The 20,559-nt window shown below is 43.8% G+C and overlaps 2 protein-coding genes across 7 annotated transcripts in view; one reads left to right on the top strand and one right to left on the bottom strand.

Annotated features, from left to right (window-relative positions):
* Positions 1-13,175, bottom strand: part of CBX5 (chromobox 5) — a 37,771-nt gene extending 24,596 nt beyond the window's left edge. Inside the window, exons 1-3 of one of the 4 annotated variants that reach the window (XM_077869771.1) lie at positions 13,016-13,174; positions 7,998-8,100; positions 6,818-6,926 (exon numbers count right to left, since the gene is read on the bottom strand). In XM_077869771.1, coding sequence (XP_077725897.1) covers positions 6,818-6,926; positions 7,998-8,071 — 183 coding nt within the window. In that variant the 5' untranslated portion in view covers positions 8,072-8,100; positions 13,016-13,174. Of the gene's footprint in view, positions 1-6,817; positions 6,927-7,997; positions 8,101-13,015 lie in introns of those variants that run through there. The other 3 variants (XM_077869774.1, XM_077869772.1, XM_077869773.1) reach the window with 3 other exon arrangements.
* Positions 13,176-13,689: 514 nt separating this feature from the next.
* On the top strand, positions 13,690-20,215 carry HNRNPA1 (heterogeneous nuclear ribonucleoprotein A1). Of its 3 annotated transcripts, XR_013363703.1 has the most exons (12): positions 13,690-13,847; positions 14,399-14,515; positions 14,830-14,976; positions 15,113-15,323; positions 15,422-15,514; positions 15,611-15,703; positions 15,965-16,039; positions 16,233-16,391; positions 16,953-17,108; positions 17,329-17,394; positions 19,771-19,855; positions 20,076-20,215. XR_013363703.1 is itself a non-coding variant. In XM_077869764.1 (11 exons), exons 1-10 carry the CDS (start codon positions 13,833-13,835, stop codon positions 17,382-17,384), a joined length of 1,122 nt encoding a protein of 373 aa, XP_077725890.1. In that variant the 5' UTR covers positions 13,690-13,832; the 3' UTR covers positions 17,385-17,394; positions 17,624-18,323. The 3 variants fall into 3 exon arrangements, 2 of the variants coding, with proteins under 2 accessions (XP_077725890.1, XP_077725891.1); XM_077869764.1 differs by lacking the exons at positions 19,771-19,855; positions 20,076-20,215 and adding an exon at positions 17,624-18,323; XM_077869765.1 differs by lacking the exons at positions 16,233-16,391; positions 19,771-19,855; positions 20,076-20,215 and adding an exon at positions 17,624-18,323.
* Positions 20,216-20,559: the final 344 nt, after the last annotated feature.

Genomic DNA, 20,559 nt, shown 5'->3' with positions numbered 1-20,559 from the left:
TCCTCTATATAGCCTTATTGTAATAAATAAAACAGATGAAAAGAAACCAAATTTACAGAACCATTTTTATCTGGTCTATATTCTTTGTTCTTTATGGATCTAGCAGCACCAATGATTTTAAGTTTGTAACACACATAGCATAAAACTAAAATACCCTCTATAAAAATGTTTTCTTCTACTAGATTTATGATTTCCAAAGTATTAGCCATGTGGCATTTTAACAAAAACACAGCATAGAGATACACATTACAGCTGTCCTGGCTGTCTCAGGTTTTGTTAAATGGGCTGATAACTATCACTCCACCTCCACCAAAAGCCCATGAGCACCCAATTCAAGAGGAGTTAAAAGCTTTTTAAATGTCTATTTAAGAGACTGGATTAGGAAAGAGTTGAGGAGGAAGATTAACTGTGGTCGTTAACACCCCTATCATTAACAAGCCACATATAGACAACACAAACTTTATTAATAGAAAGGAGTGTGGAGAGAGGAAATGCTCTCCCTTTGGCTAGTGCAGTTCCAGTTTGTGATTCTTTAAAAATCAGGCCAAAGCACTGCCTCAACCAGTCACAAAATTATTCTAGGGCAAAGTATTGTTTGTTGATTATCCAAGCCTCCTGCTCCAGGGAGCAAAGAAGCTTTTGTTCTTTTAGATTAAAACATATACATTATAAATAGAGATAAAGACTGCCTTATAAATTTTGTTCAGCTGTACTCTCCTCCAAGCTCTGACCACCATTAAAAAATCTAAATGAATGTGTACTGTAGCAATTCTCAGAACTGCTTAAAGTTATCAGTCTGGTTCACTGGCATATTTAGCAGTAACACAAATTCTTGAAATCTTATTATGAGAACACAATCCCACAAAATAATTTTAAATGGGATTTTCTGTCCTTTATTAAAATCTACTGAATTTCTTCTCTCAAGTGTCAGTCGTCTTTAAATTTAGTTAGGCCACACCTAAATCCATCACTGGGCAAGGTTAGATATCCAATTGTTCCAAGATTTATGAGAAAGTAGATAATTTGGCATCACTATGGGCAAATGTCTTCCAGATGGTGCTTTCCAACAATTCCATCCTTGCAATGGACTGAACTCTGAAGGCACCAGTCTCATATGGGTGTGATTCTCACAACCACTCCTCTCTTAATTAAATGTGAAGCATGAACTAGGAGATCCAGTCACCTTTCATGAAGAACCTGGCAATTTCACCATAAATAAATGTTAAGAAAAATGGGTTAGAGCCATGTCGGAGTAGTTACTGTGAATCTTAGATTTTTACATACCACTATGGCAGAGCATGTTCACAAAATACAGAACGGTTAAAAGAGAACTAAAGTATCTCTGGTCATATTTTTCAAAGAGCCATAAAATTAAGACATAGTGCTTTATCTGGCACCATCCAGCTTGTACAGATTTTGGGTTACAAAGACCCCTTAAGGTTACTCCAACAGATCCTCTAATTTAAGGAAAAGCCTCTGCTATGCCAGACAATTTATAACCTTAGTTTATTATTTTTTTTAAGACTTTATTTATTCATGAGAGACAGAGTGAGAGCCAGAGACACAGGCAGAGGCAGAACCAGGCTCCCTCCAAGGAGCCTGATGTGGGTCCTGGACCCCAGGATCACATCCTGAGCTGAAGGCAGATGCTCAACCACTGAGCCACCCAGGCGTCCCTCTGATAGGCTTAGTTTAGAGAAGACATTCAAAACACATAAAAACTAATTTGCATAAGGACACCTAGGTGGCTCAGTGCGTTAAGTGTCTGCTTTCAGCTCAGGTCATGATCCCAGGGTCTGGGATCTAACCCCGCATCAAGCTCACTGCTTATGTTCACTCTCTGTCAAATAAATAAATAAAATTTCTTAAAAAAAAATCCATTTGAATACCATAAACTAAAAAATTTCCAAAATATCTCTAATTTAACTGCTGAAATGCTAGAATTTAAGTTAATATGCTAAAATCTGATTAATACATGCTGACAAAAAAAAGGAGTTTTTATATATTTGGAGTTAGAAAGATATCTCAGACTGTAAAAAACTTCATGGAGTAAAAGAGAGCATTCCTTCAATATATGGCATAATTTTGCGCTTTGTCATTACCTTGGTATATTAGCAACATGAATTATATTGAAGTCATAGCCTACAATTTAGATAAATAAAATCAAGGCAGTATTGAACTTCTTCCCATCCCATGCAACGGTATCCTTGGCAGCTCCTTGGCCATCTATTATGATCCTGACCAATTCCTCTCTGTGGCAATTTAAAAGCTGTAAAAAAATACATAATGGGTGATGACAGGAGAAACAAACCCACACCAGAAATTATTGAACCTTGTAGGTCTTTGCAAGTGTCTCTATTGACATTTAAGTGTGAGTTACTATGCCACAATATCATAAAAGTGTGTTCTACACTTCAGATATATTGATAGTTAAATGCAAAGAAAGGCCACCACCAGATTAACGGCTAAAAGAGAGAGCCAATCTCAGACCACCCAGCTCTTCCACTGAGTGTTCTGATGTGTTCCTTAAACCAAATAAGAGGTTTCTTTTTGTCCACGTTCCAACCACAATCCTAATTTAAATCCTATGCCAAAGGGATGATTGATACTGCATTTCTAATCCTTGTTCTGGGGTATTTATTGCATGGGCACTGAGTCTAACCCAGTCTTCAACTTAAGGGCTGAGGATTTCTCCTTGGTGAAGTCAGCACTTGTTAGTCCTGTCCCCAAAGGGACAGTCCTGTTACAAAAAAGCTACTAAAGGGGCAACTTGTTAACAGTAGCAAAAATCCAGGACTAGGAATAAGATGTGGTCCTCTCCCAAATTAGGTCACTGAAAGGTCAAACTAGACAGTTCACTTCATCTTAATGGTATTATTTGCCCTACTTATAGGTCTGCTATGAAGGGAAGGAAAAAAAACCTGGGAAACACTTAAAAATATAAAGGGGGGCGGGTGACTGGCTGGTTCAGTCGGTGAAGTATGCAGCACTTCATCTCAGTGTTGTGAGTTTGAGCCCCAGCTTGGGTGCAGAGATGACTTAAAATCTTGGTGGGCAGCCCCGGTGGCTTAGTGGTTTAGCCCCATCTTCAGCCCAGGGCATGATCCTGGAGACCCGGGATCCAGTCCCACGTCAGGCTCCCTGAATGGAGCCTGCTTCCCCCTCTGCCTGTGTCTCTGCCTCTCTGCGTGTCTCATGAATAAATAAAAATCTTAACAAAATATATATATATATACATATAAGTGAAATAAAAGTTTGCCTGATAATAGATGAAGTTAAAAATAACGAATGCCTTAATAATCGCTCCTCCCTCACCTATTTTCTGGAAGAGTTTGTAGAATTGGTAATACCTCATCCTTAAAGGATTGGTAAGGAGAGAGAGAAAAAAAAAAAAAAGATTTGGTGAAACTTACCAGTGAAGCCATCCAGGACTGGAGTTTTCACTGGGAGAACATTTTCAATTACCAATTTCATCTCTTTAATAAATATGGGGCTAGTGAGGTTCTGTATTTCTTCTGAAGTGAACTTTGGCAGTTTGTCTTTAAAGGAGGTGATTCAATTCATCTAAGATACGGAATGTACTGGCATAGTTGTTCGTAATATTCCCTTATTACTTTTTTCAATGTCTCTAGGATCAGTAGTGATATCCCTTTTCTTGCTCCTGATAGTAGTCATTTGTGTTTCCACACCCCCCATCAGATCTGCTTGTTTTTTTTTTTTTTAAGATCTGCTTGGTTTATTAATTCTACTGATTTTTTCAAAAACCAACTTTCACTTTCATTGATCTTCTCTATTTTGTTTTATTCTTCACCAACTACCTACTGCTTTTAATATTTTTCTTTCTTCTACGTAATTTGGGTTAACTTGCTCTTCTTGTCCTAGGGTTCTTAAGATAAAAGTGTAGGTCACCAGGGCGCCTGAGTGACTCCGCGGTTGAGCATCTGCCTTTGGCCCAGGAAGTGATCCCGGGATCGGGGATTGAGTCCCATGTCGGGCTCCCTGCATGGAGCCCGCTTCTCCCTCTGTCTAGGTCTCTGCCTCTCTGTCTGTCTCTCTCATAAATAAATAAACTCTTTAAAAAAAAGTTAAAAAAAGAAAGGTGTAGGTCACGGACTCTAGACCTTTCTGCTTTTTTAACTGAACCATTTAGTACCTTTTTTAAAAATGTATTTTATTTATTTATTCATGAGACACAGAGAGAGGGGCAGACACACAGGCAGAGGGAGAAGCGGGCTCCCTTGGGACTTGATTCCAGATCCTGGGATCACGACCTGAGCCAAAGGCAGACACTCAACCACTGAGCCACCCAGGTGCCCCTGAAACATTTAATACCATAAAATTCCCTTTAGGGATTCCTACGTATAGCTCAGAGCCCGCTTCTCCCTCTGCCTGTGTCTCTGCCCCTCTGTCTGTGTCTCTCACAAGTAAATAAATAAAATCGTTAAAAATAAATAAGTAAAATTCCCTTTAAGCACTGCCTTAGTTACATCCCACAAATTTTAAGGTCATGTTATCATTTTTATTCAGTTCAAAATATTTTCTAATTTTCGGATGTCTTCTTTGATCCATGGGTTACTTAGAAACACGTTAATATAATGATATATATATTTCAGTTCCAACATTTTTTTCTTTCATGTATTTTGAAATTTTATTATTAGTTGTGTAAAACTTAGGGTTGTTATGTCTTCTTGATGAATTCTTTTATCATCTAATCTGGTGTTAGCTATCTGTCCTACCTACCTCCTGTGTCTGTTATGGAAAAAGAAGAAAAAAAAAAAAAACCTCTTTGGAAAGTATACAGCAAACAGAAGGTAAGATGTCTGATGATAAAGGAAGTTAAAATAACTCTAATGAATTTCCTGAACTATCTGTAAGTTATATCTATGCTTGTCTCCAGCTATTCATATAAATGGGGTTTGCCTATGTTTTATCAGATCCTTAGATTTATTGTTGTGAAATACTGAACAAATTAACAGTATATTACCCTCCATAACTTCCTGTGAGGTAAGTGAGTCTCACTGATTTAGGGATGAGAAAGAATGTACACGGAGTTCAAGGATCTGCCTCAGACACCAAACTTAAGCTAGATTTCCCAGCCTGTTGGTTGACCTCTTTAGCAGGGCATTTTATTCCGACATAATTATGCCTGCTGACTCAGATGTGAACTTGCTTTATTCTAAGAAATGGAGATTTTAATCGGAGAAATACTTGAATTCAATTTGGTTCCTCCTCCTCTACATGTAAGAAATAAATAATGACAATGTATAAAAAAATCAGATCTTTGAATAGTCTTTTCAACAACACCATCTCAATCCCATGTTTTCTAGTGTCGTTTCTAGCAACGAAGCGTGACAGAATACGCACTCAGTTAAGTCTGAAGAATAAGACTGCATGTGAAAAAATTTAAAACTAGGGATCCCTGGGTGGCGCAGCGGTTTGGCGCCTGCCTTGGCCCAGGGCGCGATCCTGGAGACCCGGGATCGAATCCCACGTCGGGCTCCCAGTGCATGGAGCCTGCTTCTCCCTCTGCCTGTGTCTCTGCCCCCCCCCCCCCGCCCCGTGACTATCATGAATAAATTTAAAAAAAAAAAGAGGAAGGAAAAAAAGACTATCATAAATAAATAAAAATTAAAAAAAAATAGACTCTTTAAAAAAAAATTTTTAAACTAGCTCCACGACCTAGTTTCAGGTAGAAAAATGTGTCAGTGTTTAATTTTGACAAACTACTCTTACTGGAAAAGAAATCCAGACTATACATTAGGATAAGAGTGAAAAATGGCCCAACCTATCCATTACACCCTTTTTAGAAAACCACATACAATTAACAAATTTATTATCCTGTGTTAATACCCCAAGGATCTGACAACCAGCCAACAAGTCAGTCCTCAAATCCTAGGCAAGACCTCCAAAGGCCTATACTGGCCCAAAATATTAGAATGAGTTCTTCATTCACATTTAAAATCACTGACTTCAAAAACAAAATCCAAGACAGTTCAGGAATCATTTCATGAAAGTCTTTAGTCTAGAAGGCTAGCAGCAATCACCTAACCAATTCTTTCCATATAAGATGGAGAAACTAGGGACCAAAGAGGGCAAATGGCTTACCTAAGGTTGTATCAGTAGTTAAAGACATAAGTGGGAAGAGAATCTAGGTTTCCTAAACTTTAATTTCCATTTGCCTCTCATTTTTAAAATAATTTTTCCTTTGGGCGCCTGAGTGGCTCAATCAGTTAAGCATCCAACTCTTGATTTCAACACAGGTCATGATCTCAGGGTAGTGAGATGGAGCTCCCTATCAGGCTCCATGCTGGGTACCTGGTTGGCTCAATGATTGACTGTAGCATCTGCCTTTGGCTCATGTTTTGATCCCGGGGTCCTGGGATTGAGTCCCGCATTGGGCTCCCCACAGGGAGCCTGCTTCTCCCTCTGCCTATGTCTCTGTCTCTCATGAATAAATAAAATCTTAAAAAAAAAAAAATCCTCTCCTTCCCCCTCTGCCAAAAACAAATAACCTTTTCCTGAAACCAGAAAAATTAAGTAACTTTTTCCTTTTTTAAAAAACTCTTTTTATTTGAGACAGAGCGTGCCCATGCATGTACAGAAGCTGCATGAGTTGAGGGAAAGAATCTGAAGCAGACTCTGCACCAAACACAGAGCCCCACATGAGGCTTTATTTCATGACCCAGAGATCATTACCTGAGTCAAAACCAAGAGTCAGTTGTCTAACACACTTAGCAGCCGGACACCCCGTAAGTTTTCTTTTTGAATTACATAAACTTAGGGGGATCCCTGGGTGGCTCAGCGGTTTAGCACCTGCCTTCTGCCCATGGTGTGGTCCTGGAGTCCCGGGATCGGGTCCCACGTCGGGCTCTGTACATGGAGCCTGCTTCTGCCTCTGCCTGTGTCTCTGCCTCTCTCTCTCTGTCCTTCATGGATAAATAAATAAAATCTTTAAAAAAAAAATTACATAAACTTGGATAAGAGTTGGAGAATTAGGGCAGCCCCGGTGGCTCAGCGGTTTAGTGCCGCCTGCAGCCCAGGGTGTGGTCCTGGAGACCCCGGATCGAGTCCCACATCAGGCTCCCTGCACGGAGCCTGCTTCTCCCTCTGCCTGTGTCTCTGCTTCTCTCTCTCCTCTCTGTGTGTTCTCATGAATAAATAAATGAAATCTTTATAAAAAAAAAAAAGAATTGGAGAATTAGGGTGTAGTGGTCTGACTGATGACCGCTCCCCTCCCAAGACACCTAAGCCCTAATCCCTTGAGCTTACGAATATTACTTTATATGGCAAAAGGTGTGACTAAAAGATGTGAAAGAAGAAATCTGAAATTTACCCCAGAGTATCTGGTTGGCTCTTAAACAGAATTCCTTGTATCCGTGTAAAAGGCAGGAGTTCTGAGACAGAGACATGGAGAAGACAATGCAAAGACAGAGCAGGGAAAGATAAGGCTGACAACGATCAGAAGCTGGAAGAGGCAAGGAAGGGCCTCCACTCTAGGGCCTCCAGAGGGGGCTCAGCACCTTGACTGTAGACTACTGGCCTTCAGAATTTTAAGAATAAATTCCCACTGTTTGAAGCCACTAGGGTTGTGGTAATTTGTTCTAGCAGCTACAGGAAACTAACATACAAGGGAAATAAAATTTTAAAAATCATAAACTGGACATATATAAAACAAATTACTGATCTAAAAAAAAACTGTGCTTCAAGTAACCAGAAGAATGCCAAAAACCTTAATCCCTGATTTCAAAGGGTAAGTTGAGGCAACCAGAGACTGTAATTTATCCCCCCAAATCCTGGCAGATCCAGGAAGACAAACTCAGCAAGGTCTAATATTTACATAGCTGCTAACAAGAACAGTGTAGGTTTTTCCCCAAACATGTTAGCTAGTGGAGCTCCTGGACAGACTAAACATAGGCACCAGTTGTCGCTGTGGGTGTTCTGCCAACACAAGTGTAAAGTTGTCATCAGAAATGAATATGTGGCTTCGAGTAGCTTACAGAAATCCAACAAAGCTGTATCTTGGACTCTGCACAAGCCAACTCTTCTCAGGATGACCTGGACTCCTTCCCATTAGTACAATGATCAGCTAAAAGGCATCCTCTATAAGAAGGAAAGGAAAATCAAAGTTTATGTCAGGGAAAAGAGGTAACTGCCCAGAGTCCAAGTTTATGAATAACAATGTATAAACGGCAGCCACACCAAGCCAGTTACAAGTGATATCTCACATTGCAATTTACTACTTTTAAAATCAATATTCACAGCACACAGCTCTAAACCCAATTTCATGTAAGATAAATGGAAACAAAAACAGACTAAGCAAAAGAACAAGAAAAGGCATAAGAAATTATTTACCAAGGATTGTTAAATGCACTATTCCCTTTATTTATTTATTTATTTTTTGAGATTTTATTTATTCATGAGAGACAGAGGCAGAGACACAGGCAGAGGGAGAAGCAGGCTCCATGCAGGGAGCCCGATGCAGAACTCGATCCCAGGACTCCAGGATCACGCTTGAGCTGAAGGCAGATGCTCAACCGCTGAGCCACCCCCGGCGTCCCTAAATGTGCTATTCCATAAGATCCATAAACCATGCTGTGTGGTTAAATAAAATACCTAAACAAAAGTAAAAATTATTAATCTTCCTCAGAAGCCTCTATACCCTGGATACCTTTCTCTTTTCTAGAGCTTCTACCAAGGGCTCTGAAAACTACCAAAACTTTCCTAGACATATAAAAATCCAGCCTCTGTAATGTTCTCTTTCTTTCTTGTTGCCCCAACATTATCCTGCTCACCTGCTATCCAGATAGCTTTCTACTTACTGGTTTTCAGACAGACCACTGAAGATATGTTATGTTCCCTTTTAGTGAACACTATCCTTTTAAGTACAGTAAATATTTAAGTTGTAAACAGAAGTACTCGAAATTTAAATTCCTAACACAGCCAAAACATCTTGCATTGTTAAAAGATCAGTACAAATGAACAACCAAACCAGGTTCTCCACAGGCAAGAAATAAGTCTAAACTTGAGATTTGGGGGACATCTGGGTGGCTCAGTGGCTGAGCGTCTGCCTTTCGCAGTCCTGGGTTCAACTCCCATATCTGGGTCCCTGCAGGGAGCCTGCTTCTCCCTAGGCCTATGTCTCTGCCTATGTCTTTTCCTCTCTCTTTCTGTCTCTCATGAATAAATAAAATCCTTAAAAAAAAAAAAACTGTTCAGTGTGGGGGTCCCTGGGTAGCTCAGTCAGTTGAGCATCTTGATTTCAGCTCAGGTCATGATGCCAGGGTCCTGAGATTGAGCCTGCATCCACCTCCAAGGGGAGTCCGCTTGAGGATTCTCTCTCTCTCTCCCCCTCTGCCCCTAACCCAGCCCCCTTTTCCTGCACACATGCAGGTTTGCTCTCTCTCAAATTAATAAATTTTAAAAAATAAAAAAAGATTTTCAATGGAATAGTCTCAGAACATCAATGAAAAATAACCCACTAAAATTTCCCCACCGGAGAAAAATGTTCATCAGACCTATTAACTCTAACATTGTTATAAAAAAAAAAAAGAAGGGGGGGGGATCCCTGGGTGGCTCAGCGGTTTCGTGCCTGCCTTTGGCCCAGGGCGCAATCCTGGAGTCCCGGGATCGAGTCCCACGTCGGGCTCCCAGCGTGGAGCCTGCTTCTCCCTCTGCCTGTGTCTCTGCCTCTCTCTCTCTCTCCATGTCTATCATAAATAAATAAAAATAAATCTTTAAAAAAAAAAACTCTAACATTGTAAGAGAATCCACAAAAAAGCAATGTGTACTTGTAAACCACAGTAAACCAAGAAACCTATGTCAAAATCCTGAAATCTTTGAAATTAAAATCATCAGATAAGGGGTCACAGTTAATTTTGTTTATAAATCCAAACAGCTGGGGCTGGAGATGGGCAAAATCCATTCAGATACTCCAGGGGCCGTGATTTGTTTACCTATTCTTCAGATCAGTTCTCTTTTTTCCCCAAACACAGCCACAAAATCAGCAAAAACTGATCTGCATTTTTAAGAAAACGAAATAGTGTACTATAGATGAGAAAATACCAGAGCGCTTTGCACACGTATTTATATAACAAAACTTGTTTTGTGTACAGGGTTAAACAGATTGCCTAGTAACGATCAAGATCAAAAGTTTGAGACACACTGATCCAAAAGAATCCCCAGTAAAGGAAAGAGGCTTAAAGCAGGTAAGAATCTAAGATGCATCTAATCCAAGGTCCACCATTCCATTATTTTAGGCAGTCAAACAAAAGATGCAAACAATCCTGTTACACTGCAAGAAATAATAAAAACTTAATGAAATTCTCCTTTCTATCCAATGGAACAATGAGCTCTCTATATCTGAAGAGATTACCATTAAGATTTAGCGATCCATTTATCAAAGGCTACTTCCTAAACACTTCATTCACCTTCTCCCACTAATTTCCAATTATTAAAATAAAATACTTTGACAAGATTATCAACTCTAGCATCTGTCATTTTATTTATTTTTGTAAATTTAAGTAATCTCTTCACCCAATGTAGGGCTCAAACATGACTTGAGAGCATCAAGAGTTGCATGCTCCTCTGCTGAGCCAGCCAGGTACCTCCAGCATGTCAACTTAAATCAACGTTGCTTTTTAAATTTTTTTATTAATAGTGAATTCTTTAGCTGCACTCCCAACGTGGAGCTTGAAGTCACCACCCTGAGACCAAGAGTCACATTCCTCAGACCCAGCCTGCCAGGCACCCCTAAATCAACAGTTTTCAACCGAGGAAGATTTTGCACCACCACCGCCACCATCACTACCACTGACATCCCCAGGACATCTGGCAATGTGTGGTGACATTTTGATAGTCACAAATGGGTGTGAGGGAGGAGGTGAAATGCATTTATTAGCTTAAAATGTCAATAGTGCTGTAAGAAATCCCGTAAGTCAAGACTATTTCTTTTGAACCTAAATAAATTAGGGAGAACTGTAATTTAGATCCCTTTAGTTCTTATAAACTCAGCAGAAGCAGCTGATTAGCACACCTACAGTTTATAAAGAAATACGAAATCAAGTTGTCCTCTTGCAAGTGTCAGAAAACACAAATCTCTCCAGTCTTCATTATATGGACAACTAAAATTAACTTTCCTTTGTATAATGTCACAAAGGTCTATAATCAGAAGTGTCCTTCATACACAGTTAAACGTATTACAGCATCTAAACATCTTTCTAATAACCTTATGCCATTGATCAAGAGGGCAATTTAGATTCTGATATAACCATTATGTAACGAAAACGTCTTTATTTTTACTAAAACATCTTCAAATCAGCTGAATGGGTGTTACCAACAGGTGATTACAGTGCCTGTAAAATAAACACTTTGAAGAAAATACAATGAAGGCAATGGAATAATCCAGGTGATGGAGGAGTCCTCCTACCCCTAACACCCTAAATATCATCCATGTTAAGCAATTTGTCAAAATTCAGACATCCTTAGAGGAATAGCAGAAAGAGTCTCGGAAACTTTTTAATGGATGGGACGCCTGGGTGGCTCAGTGGTGGAGCGTCTGCCTTGGGCTCAGGGCGGGACCCCGGGGTCCTGGGATCCAGTCCCGCATCCGGATCCCTGTGGGAGGTCTGCTTCTCCCTCTGCCTGTGTCTCTGCCTCTGTGTGTTTCAAGAATAAATAAAATCTTTAAAAAAGAAAAAAAAAAAAAAAAAGGAAAGAAACCTTTTAATGGTGTAAAGAAAGATACAAAAGTTCACAGAAGAGACTGAGGTAAAAAAAAAAAAAAGAGAGACTGAGGTAAAGGCGTGGCAACACAGATGATGCGTGTAAAGGGTTTACTTACTTAGCACAGCGTCTCCCTGGCAGGTACTAAGTACACAAAAGAAAGTCAAGTTTTTAAAATTCGTGTTTTTATTCTGAGCATCACCGTATTAGTTCCGCCGGCGCGCGGGGGGCGGGGAGGACAGCACTCTCTCGTGGTGTAGGGATGACACAGGGGGAGGGGAGGAGCAGGGGATCGTGCCTGGAAACACGAGGGCTGCCTTCCCCATCTTCACCGAGTCACAAACTGCGATCCCTGAAAGGACTTGAGCGGGAGGGACGCCACCTGCCCGGATCCCACCCGGGCCCTGGACACGAACGCACGGCGGGAGGCGGCCCTTCCCACACTTCTCCTGCGGGCTCACGAGCATCCGCCACCGGTCCGGGGAAGGCCGCGGCGTTCCGCGCACACGTGGGTCGGCGCCTGTCCGCGACGGCAGCGGCTCTTGTTCCGATGCGCGCGGACGCTGCCGGCCAAGCGGGTTCCCGACGACCGGCCGAGCTCCCCTGGGAGCCTCCACGCGCGGGGCGACCAGAAGCCCCGGGGTGCGTGTGCGTGTGCGCGTGCGCGAGCGCGAGCGCGTGGGGCGGTTATGCCGAAGCCGAAGCGACACGCCACAGAGTCAGGGTCTCCCTCCCGGAAACGCGTGTGGGGTGAAGGCCCGAGCGCCGGGCGCCGGCGGCCACTGTGGAGAGAACGCGCGCCCCCGCGCCCTCCCGCCCGCTCCTCCACAGCCCGCAGCGAGGCCTCCCGCTTCCGCACTGCTGACTGGGCGACCCGCCCGGGCGCCGTCCGCAGGCCGCCCGCCGCCGGCTCCACAGCGGGGCCTCCCCCTCGGAGTCCGCCCGCCGCCTCCGAGGAGCCCAACCTACGGCGCGCTCGGCGCCCATTGGCTCGGCGGGACGCTGCTCAGGGCGCAGGGCCCGCCCCCACGTCCCGAGGGCCCGAGGGCCCGTCCGTCGGCGGCAAAGGCGGACCCAATTGGCCCGCGCGCAAGCCAGTCAGACTCCGGGCCGCGCAGCCCCACGGCACTCCCGGCCGGCAGACATCCCGCCCCCGCCGTCCATTGGTTGGCTGAACCCAGCGCTCCCCCTTTACGAGCCCCCACCCCGCGCTCCATTCATTTCACACAATAACGGGCCCAATTGGAGTCAGTTCAACACCTCGTATGAGTAGGCGAGACGATCCGCCGCTTACCCGGAATCGAGACCGGCCACTCGCGCCAACGCCTCCCCTGTTCCTCTGTGGCGAGGCCGGACCACGGGACGCCGCCGCCGCCGCCTTCTGCGCAACGCCAACCGCCCGCCAAAACGGATCCTTCCCTGCGCCTGCGCGGCCAATCCTGCGACCGGACCCTTTCTCCGCCCATTACGCCTGCGCAGAGCGGGGCGCGACTCCCGCCACGACGCAGGCGCCGTAGAGTCGCCGCCGTCTCCCGCCCGCCATTTCACGTGCTCCAAGCGCCGAGCGGAACTGGTTAGTGCGCCTGCGTAAACTCGCCATTTTACTACACATGCGCCCGGCGGGCGGTCGTTTGCAAAAAAAAAAAAAAAAAGAAAAAAAAATCACCTGATAACCTCGTTCGTAATATATTAGCATTTACCGTGCTTCGCCAACTGAGCGGAACATAATTTCGGGACGGAATGGATTGAAAATTCATTGAAATACCTTAGGTTCGTTCAAATATGAATGACTGGTTGACGAGCCAATCACAGTAATTAGGAATAATATTACCCGGGAACCAATAGACCTGAAGGGGCGGAGCCTGCGTAGAACGCCCAAGCGGATGACGTTGCGCAGCAGTGCGGGGCTATAGACCAATAGCAGGGGGAGGCTATCGCAAACATCCAATCAGAGACGCTCAGGGGCGGAGTCTACCAATGCCTAAAGCGAGGAGGCGGGATAAAAAAGCGAGGCCGAAGGTAGGCTGGCAGATACGTTCGTTAGATTACTCCTTTCTGCCCCTGGACGCCGCCGAGTAAGCATCGTTAAAGTCTCCCCTCCCACCGCCGTCATGTCTAAGTCAGAGGTGAGTAACACGCTGTCTCCCGCCTAGTTTCCTTCCTCGCTCCTTCCCTGGGGCCGGTAGGACGCGGCCTGGCGTGGCCGCTCGCGCCAGCCCGTTCGGCAGCCCTTCGGGGGCCGCCAGGGCCTTCCCCTCCCGAAGTTGAGGTCGCCATTTTGTCCTCGTCGTCGCCATGAGGCCGCCGTCCTGCAGCGCTTGGCTGTGGCCCCGGGCTGCGCCCTCCCGGCAGAACTCGCGGGCGCATTCGACGGGTTTTGTTTGATCGTGTCTCCGGGAGCGAGTTTCTTGCGGAGCAGCCGTAGTTCCCCGCCGCTTCGGCGTCCGTCCAGCCGAGTCCTTTTGTTGCGCGTGCGTCGGAGGGAGAGTCGGGGCGCATGCGCCCGCGGCCTCCCAGCCCCCACCGCTCGGTCCCCCCCGAGGGGAGAAGCACGTGGCCTCCCGTAACCCGAGGGAACAATACGTGCCTTGTAACGCTGCTGTCTAGGATTTTCCTCCCAACGGGACGGGGCTGGGCGTTGGGCGCGCCACGTAACGAGCTGTGTCCCCGCTCCTAGTCTCCCAAAGAGCCCGAGCAGCTGCGGAAGCTCTTCATCGGAGGTTTGAGCTTCGAAACGACCGATGAGAGTCTGAGGAGCCATTTTGAGCAATGGGGGACGCTTACGGACTGTGTGGTAAGACGTGCCGGAGACGGAGGGCCCGGGAGCGAGGTGGCTTCCGCCGCTCCGACGGCGGTTAACGGGACTGGGGCGGAGAGCCGGCCGGCGCCGGAAGGGGTGGTCCCAGCCGCGGAGGCGCTCCCGGGAGGAGATGCACGTGTGGCGGCCCCGGGGAGCCGGAGGGCCTCGTGGGCGGGCGGGCCGGGGGGGGGGAGGGGAGGGGGCGCGCTTTTCTTTTCTTTTTTTTTTTTCTTTTTCTTTTTTTAATTTGTAACTCAGCGTGAGAAGTTCCGGGGTTCTCCTCAGTATTCAGGGAGCTCACCTTTCAGGTAATGAGAGACCCCAACACCAAGCGCTCCAGAGGCTTTGGGTTCGTCACGTACGCCACCGTGGAGGAGGTGGACGCGGCCATGAACGCCCGGCCGCACAAGGTGGACGGAAGAGTCGTGGAACCAAAGAGGGCTGTCTCCCGAGAAGTGAGTGAGGGTTTATTCTTTCCTGGGCAGACGCAGAAGCGGGCCGCCAAGGGGACCTCGCGGTTAGGGGTGGCTTGGTCGGTGTAAATAACGGAATTGTGTCCGTCCCGTCCCCCCCCCCCCCCCCCAACAATAGGATTCTCAAAGACCCGGTGCCCACTTAACTGTGAAAAAGATTTTTGTCGGTGGCATTAAAGAAGACACTGAAGAACATCATCTAAGAGATTATTTTGAACAGTATGGGAAAATCGAAGTGATTGAGATCATGACTGACCGAGGCAGTGGCAAAAAGAGAGGTTTCGCTTTTGTGACCTTTGATGACCACGACTCTGTAGACAAGATTGTCAGTAAGTGTCGGGCATGCTCTTTGCTAAGGCTTCTGAAATCCATGTTACGTTCTAAAGCCTGAGGTCATGTTCTCTTGGAATTTTTTTTTTTTTTTTAGTTCAAAAATACCATACTGTGAATGGCCACAACTGTGAAGTAAGGAAAGCCCTATCGAAGCAAGAGATGGCTAGTGCTTCGTCCAGCCAAAGAGGTGCGTTTGTTCAGTTAATCCTTGCACGTGAGGATTCATTAACTGAGTGATTCTCCAATCCGTATAATGTAACATTTAAAACTTTTGTGTTTTAAGGCCGAAGTGGTTCTGGAAACTTTGGTGGTGGTCGTGGAGGTGGTTTTGGTGGGAATGACAACTTTGGTCGTGGAGGGAACTTCAGTGGTCGAGGTAAGTTTACCACTCAAAGTTAACAATAAATTTATACTTTGATTATCCCCAGGTCCCTTTTTCCTCTGCAGCAGATTAACTCCTGGCTTAAATTTTATCCAAGTGTAGATCTGGCTTTTTACTAACCAGAAAGTTAAATCATCAACATTGGGATCATTTTTGTAGCACAGGAAGTATCTTTATAGAATTCTACTTTAAAACAACATAAAACACGTATACTCTGTACACTTCATGGTGGTTTAAAACTCTACTTTCTTTCAGGTGGCTTCGGTGGCAGTCGAGGTGGTGGTGGATATGGTGGCAGTGGGGATGGCTATAACGGATTTGGTAATGACGGTAAGTTTATTTTAAGGAATATATAGGTGGAGTTTAGTTTGGCAACCTTTAGACTAGGTTAGTAGAGCTAAACTAGTGCATGATAAACAGCTCTGATAACAGCATGCTGTGAGCAGGCTTTTAGGCATTACACTTGCACAGGTTTTGACTGTGAAATACTTTTGTCTTATTGAGAAGAATTGTATTCTTGTAGGTGGTTATGGAGGAGGCGGCCCTGGTTACTCTGGAGGAAGCAGAGGCTATGGAAGTGGTGGACAGGGTTATGGAAACCAGGGCAGTGGCTATGGCGGGAGTGGCAGCTATGACAGCTATAACAACGGAGGAGGCGGAGGCGGCTATGGCGGTGGTAGTGGTAGGTATCCAGTGATCCAAGTACTTGGTGCAAAAGCTAGATTAGCCCTTTAGAGTTTATGTCCCTAAGGGGATTTAATGCTCTTAAAAAGCATTATGTGGTACGATGCATGGTATTTTTTAATGGGCTTGCTAATGCTACCTCCTCCTAGCTTTAAGCTGGGGCCGCCTCACTCCCAAATAAGATAGATGGATAAGTGGATAGTGGTGCCTTTAATCAGAATTAGATTAGTTTCCAGCAGGATTTAGTATATGACTCCTTTGGGATCTTAGGCACTTGGTTGATAGATCCAGCCTGTGTTTGCAGTGCCCTGGATGGGTACAAGCCTTCGAGGCTAGAGAATACGATCTGTTAATGCCATGATAATTTGTGGGTGAATCTTTTTAAAAACACTGGATTATTCAACTTAGTGCCTTGCCCAGAAAAAGGATGAAATAGGTAATTGGAGCAACCAGAGTTTGGGAGGAAGGCAAAGCAGATCCTGCAGCTTTTTTTGTTATGAGCACTAAATAGAATTCAGAACTACCATCTTCAAGTAACAGGCCCTCTTTCCATTCCTAGGAAGCAACTTTGGAGGTGGCGGAAGCTATAACGATTTTGGCAATTACAACAATCAATCCTCAAATTTTGGACCCATGAAAGGAGGAAATTTTGGAGGCAGAAGCTCTGGCCCCTATGGTGGTGGAGGCCAATACTTTGCCAAACCACGAAACCAAGGTATTGTCTATATGCGCTGTTGGGAGCGTTCAGTATTTATAATACCAGTAGAGTATGTTAAAAGCCTTTAGGAAATTTAAGTGACAGGCAATTTGCAATCAAATTGGGAAAGTCTTGTGAGCTCAAACTCCTGAAAATTTGTGAAATTTTACTGCCCCTTATATAAAAAAATCTTTCTGTTGGTGCTTCCAAAGCTTAAAGGGGCAAATTATGTTCTTAGGTGGCTATGGCGGTTCCAGCAGCAGCAGCAGCTATGGCAGTGGCAGAAGGTTTTAATTACTGCCAGGTAAGTAAACACCCTTTTATGTTTTAAGTTAATTTTTGTAAATGATAATGAACCCAGTAACCCTAATGTAGCTGAGCAGTGCAACATAGTTAACATTATAATTGCAGTAAAATTGTGGATGTTAATATTCAGATCAGCAAAATTTGTGGGAAACAAAACTTGCTATTGGATTGTAGCCTTGAGTCTTAATATGTTTAGATTAACAACTTTATTCCATATTGTTCAACAGGAAACAAAGCTTAGCAGGAGAGGAGAGCCAGAGAAGTGACAGGGAAGCTACAGGTTACAACAGATTTGTGAACTCAGCCAAGCACAGTGGTGGCAGGGCCTAGCTGCTACAAAGAAGACATGTTTTAGACAATACTCATGTGTATGGGCAAAAAACTCGAGGACTGTATTTGTGACTAATTGTATAACAGGTTATTTTAGTTTCTGTTCTGTGGAAAGTGTAAAGCATTCCAACAAAGGGTTTTAATGTAGATTTTTTTTTTTGCACCCATGCTGTTGATTGCTAAATGTAATAGTCTGATCATGACGCTGAATAAATGTGTCTTTTTTTAAATGTGCTGTGTAAAGTTAGTCTACTCTGAAGCCATCTTGGTAAACTACCCCAACAGTGTGAAGTTAGAATTCCTTCAGGGTGATGCCAGGTTCCACTCGAAATTTATTTGCAACCTGCTTGGGCACAGAAGCCATTGTCTCCACAAACCTTGGTGTGGTTGAACTGACAGTTAATGTGTTGTGACCTGGAGTTCACCGTTAAAAGGGTCACCCAAGCAAAGTCCTGGAGTTTATTTGGTTATTATGATTGTTGGCACATCCTATGCAATATATCTAAATTGAATTATGGTATCAGATAAAATTATAGATGGGATTAAAGCTTGTGTATCGTCCATTATCATGTGTAATCAATAAACGATTTAATATTCTCTTGAATGGAATGACAACTGTATGGATTTGGGACTGGCAGAGCTTTGGACTTTCCCTACCCACTACCCCTCATAATGTTGAATGCTTCTATCACAATTCAAGTTCAAAACTCTGCCAGAGAATAGAAACCAGCTGCTGGCTAATGCCACCCCATAAGTCCACAGATTAGAAGTGTTTGGGAGACCTTTTTAAACTGACCAGCACCAGTAAGAATATCTTATTTTTAATACAAAACCAGGTTTACATTAAAGGAAAACAGCAGTTACATTTTGTTCTGGTGGGTGGGTCCGTAATTGAGGTTTACAAATTAATCCCATACTACTTAAACCTGTTTGGACATAAAAATTCTGCAGATGGCAAGGAACCTTATTATGTTCACGTTAACTGCAGTTTTCCTTTAAATATGGTACATCACACAACCATCCTAAAATGTTAATTGTATAGAAAATGATTTCTAAAGCCTTTTACAGTTAATATCCAATCATTGTTATTTGTTACATAGGTTCTTTTGAGCCCTCCCTTTGGTACCCTCAATATCAGTGCCATTGTACCTGGTAGCATAGAGAATTGTTTATCACTAGGATTGTGTATTCCATCCCGTGGGTGTGTTACTTGGAAGTTTGGGGAGGAGGGTGGGTGTGGAGTGGGGGGGAGGAGGGTGGGAAAGCATGGGTGATAGTTCCATGAGTTTGATATTGGCTGAGTTTGCAATGGCAGGTGGAACCTTAACTATTGAGGGAGTTTGCAGATACCTCAGGATTCGTGACAATGCCTTTAAAGATCCAGGAGAGATGTTCAGCTTCTAGGAACTGCTAGCAAGTATAGCGCGAATGGCTCCGAGCTCAGACACTCTACAGCTGAGAGTAGACACTTGTGGTATGTGGAGTACAGATAAGCCAGGGGCAGGCCACGGCACGCTCCATGAAAGCTAGGAGGGAGTGAAGTTTCAGTGACCATCGCAAGAAAGGAGGCAGACAAGAGTAAGGCACACCTGACTCTTAGGACTAGCAGTCAGAACCAGGAGAAAAGGTTTTATTGCTATGCTGGTAGGTAAGAACAGATTTTACTTACATCCATATAGTGTTACTTAAATTCCAGTTTTCTGTTACATTCTCCTTAATATATTGAGCCAAAACTAGTCCAGTTCAGCTGAACTGGCTTTTCTGGAGATCAGTTGTTTTAAATGGACACCCTAGACTTGGCTCCCAAATGAAGGAAGTGAACACTTAATTCTACTGTGACAATATATTTTTGCCCTTTTAATTTTATTTCCTACCTTCCTTTAACCCATTTCATTAAAACAATGGCTCAAAGTAATGCATTATAATCTTCCCCAAAACATGGTGGGAGGGAGGGTGGACCATTAATTTTGGGGGGTGGGGGATTTACCCTGATCTGGGAGTTGGTCTCAGAAAAGCTAGTTCTAAAGGTTGTTTACTTTTCTAGGGAGGAGTCTGCTACTCCAGGCTAATCAACTCTCTTTAAAAAAAAAATTTTCAGAAACTCATCCATACAAATTTATGGCTAAAAGGTAAGCCTTTTATAAACTTAATTGTCAGCAAGAGTGCTTGGTAATTGCCAAAGTAGAGAATGACAAATTGTGCCTGGGAACCCAAAAAATGGGATCTGTCTGCCGTAGCCAGCAAAAAGTATTTAAAGTAATTGGGTTCCCATTAAACTAAATCTGACTATAATTGTAGAATTTTTCAAGCGCTTCTGTAAACACTTAATAACTTTTTTTTTCCTTGCAGGAACATCCTTAATGAGGACAACCTTTAATCTGAGCCACTATGCACCTCATTTTCACTGCCATGCAGTTGTTAGCTGCTCTGCAGCTTGAATTAATCATTCAGTTTTGTGAATGGACTTTTAATAAATACTTTGTAACTTGGTTCTGTTCCTTGTTTCCCTCCCCCCCCCTTCATAATATGATAAATCAAATTTTTTTAGAATTGAAGATCTTTCTCCTTTATACCTTACTAATGCGTCCTTGGACCCTTTAAAACCTAAAGGAACTACTAAGATCTTGGGTGTGTAAAGAAAGGTGGGACAACATAAATTCCTTAATCAGGTTGAAGTTGAGATTAGGGAGGAACTTGAATTGTTGGGAGTGGTCCTTTTTCCAAACGAAAAAAATAAGTAGTATTCAGCTTTTTGGAATGGCAGTGGTTCCTTTCCCCCCCCCCCCCAAGATTTTATTTATTCATGAGAGAGACCGGCAGAGGGAGAAGTGAG

The sequence above is a fragment of the Canis aureus genome, chromosome 25 (genome assembly GCF_053574225.1).
Source record: "Canis aureus isolate CA01 chromosome 25, VMU_Caureus_v.1.0, whole genome shotgun sequence".
NCBI lineage: Eukaryota > Metazoa > Chordata > Mammalia > Carnivora > Canidae > Canis > Canis aureus.
The sequence above is the reverse complement of the archived record's forward strand: the minus strand, read 5'-3'. Positions and strand labels throughout refer to the sequence as shown.

Excerpts from the sequence above, each read along its gene's own strand:
- HNRNPA1 (XM_077869764.1), top strand. Across the intron at positions 14,516-14,829 it reads GGACGCTTACGGACTGTGTG|GTAATGAGAGACCCCAACAC; the intron begins GTAAGACGTGCC and ends CTCACCTTTCAG. Across the intron at positions 16,392-16,952 it reads CGGCTATGGCGGTGGTAGTG|GAAGCAACTTTGGAGGTGGC; the intron begins GTAGGTATCCAG and ends TTCCATTCCTAG.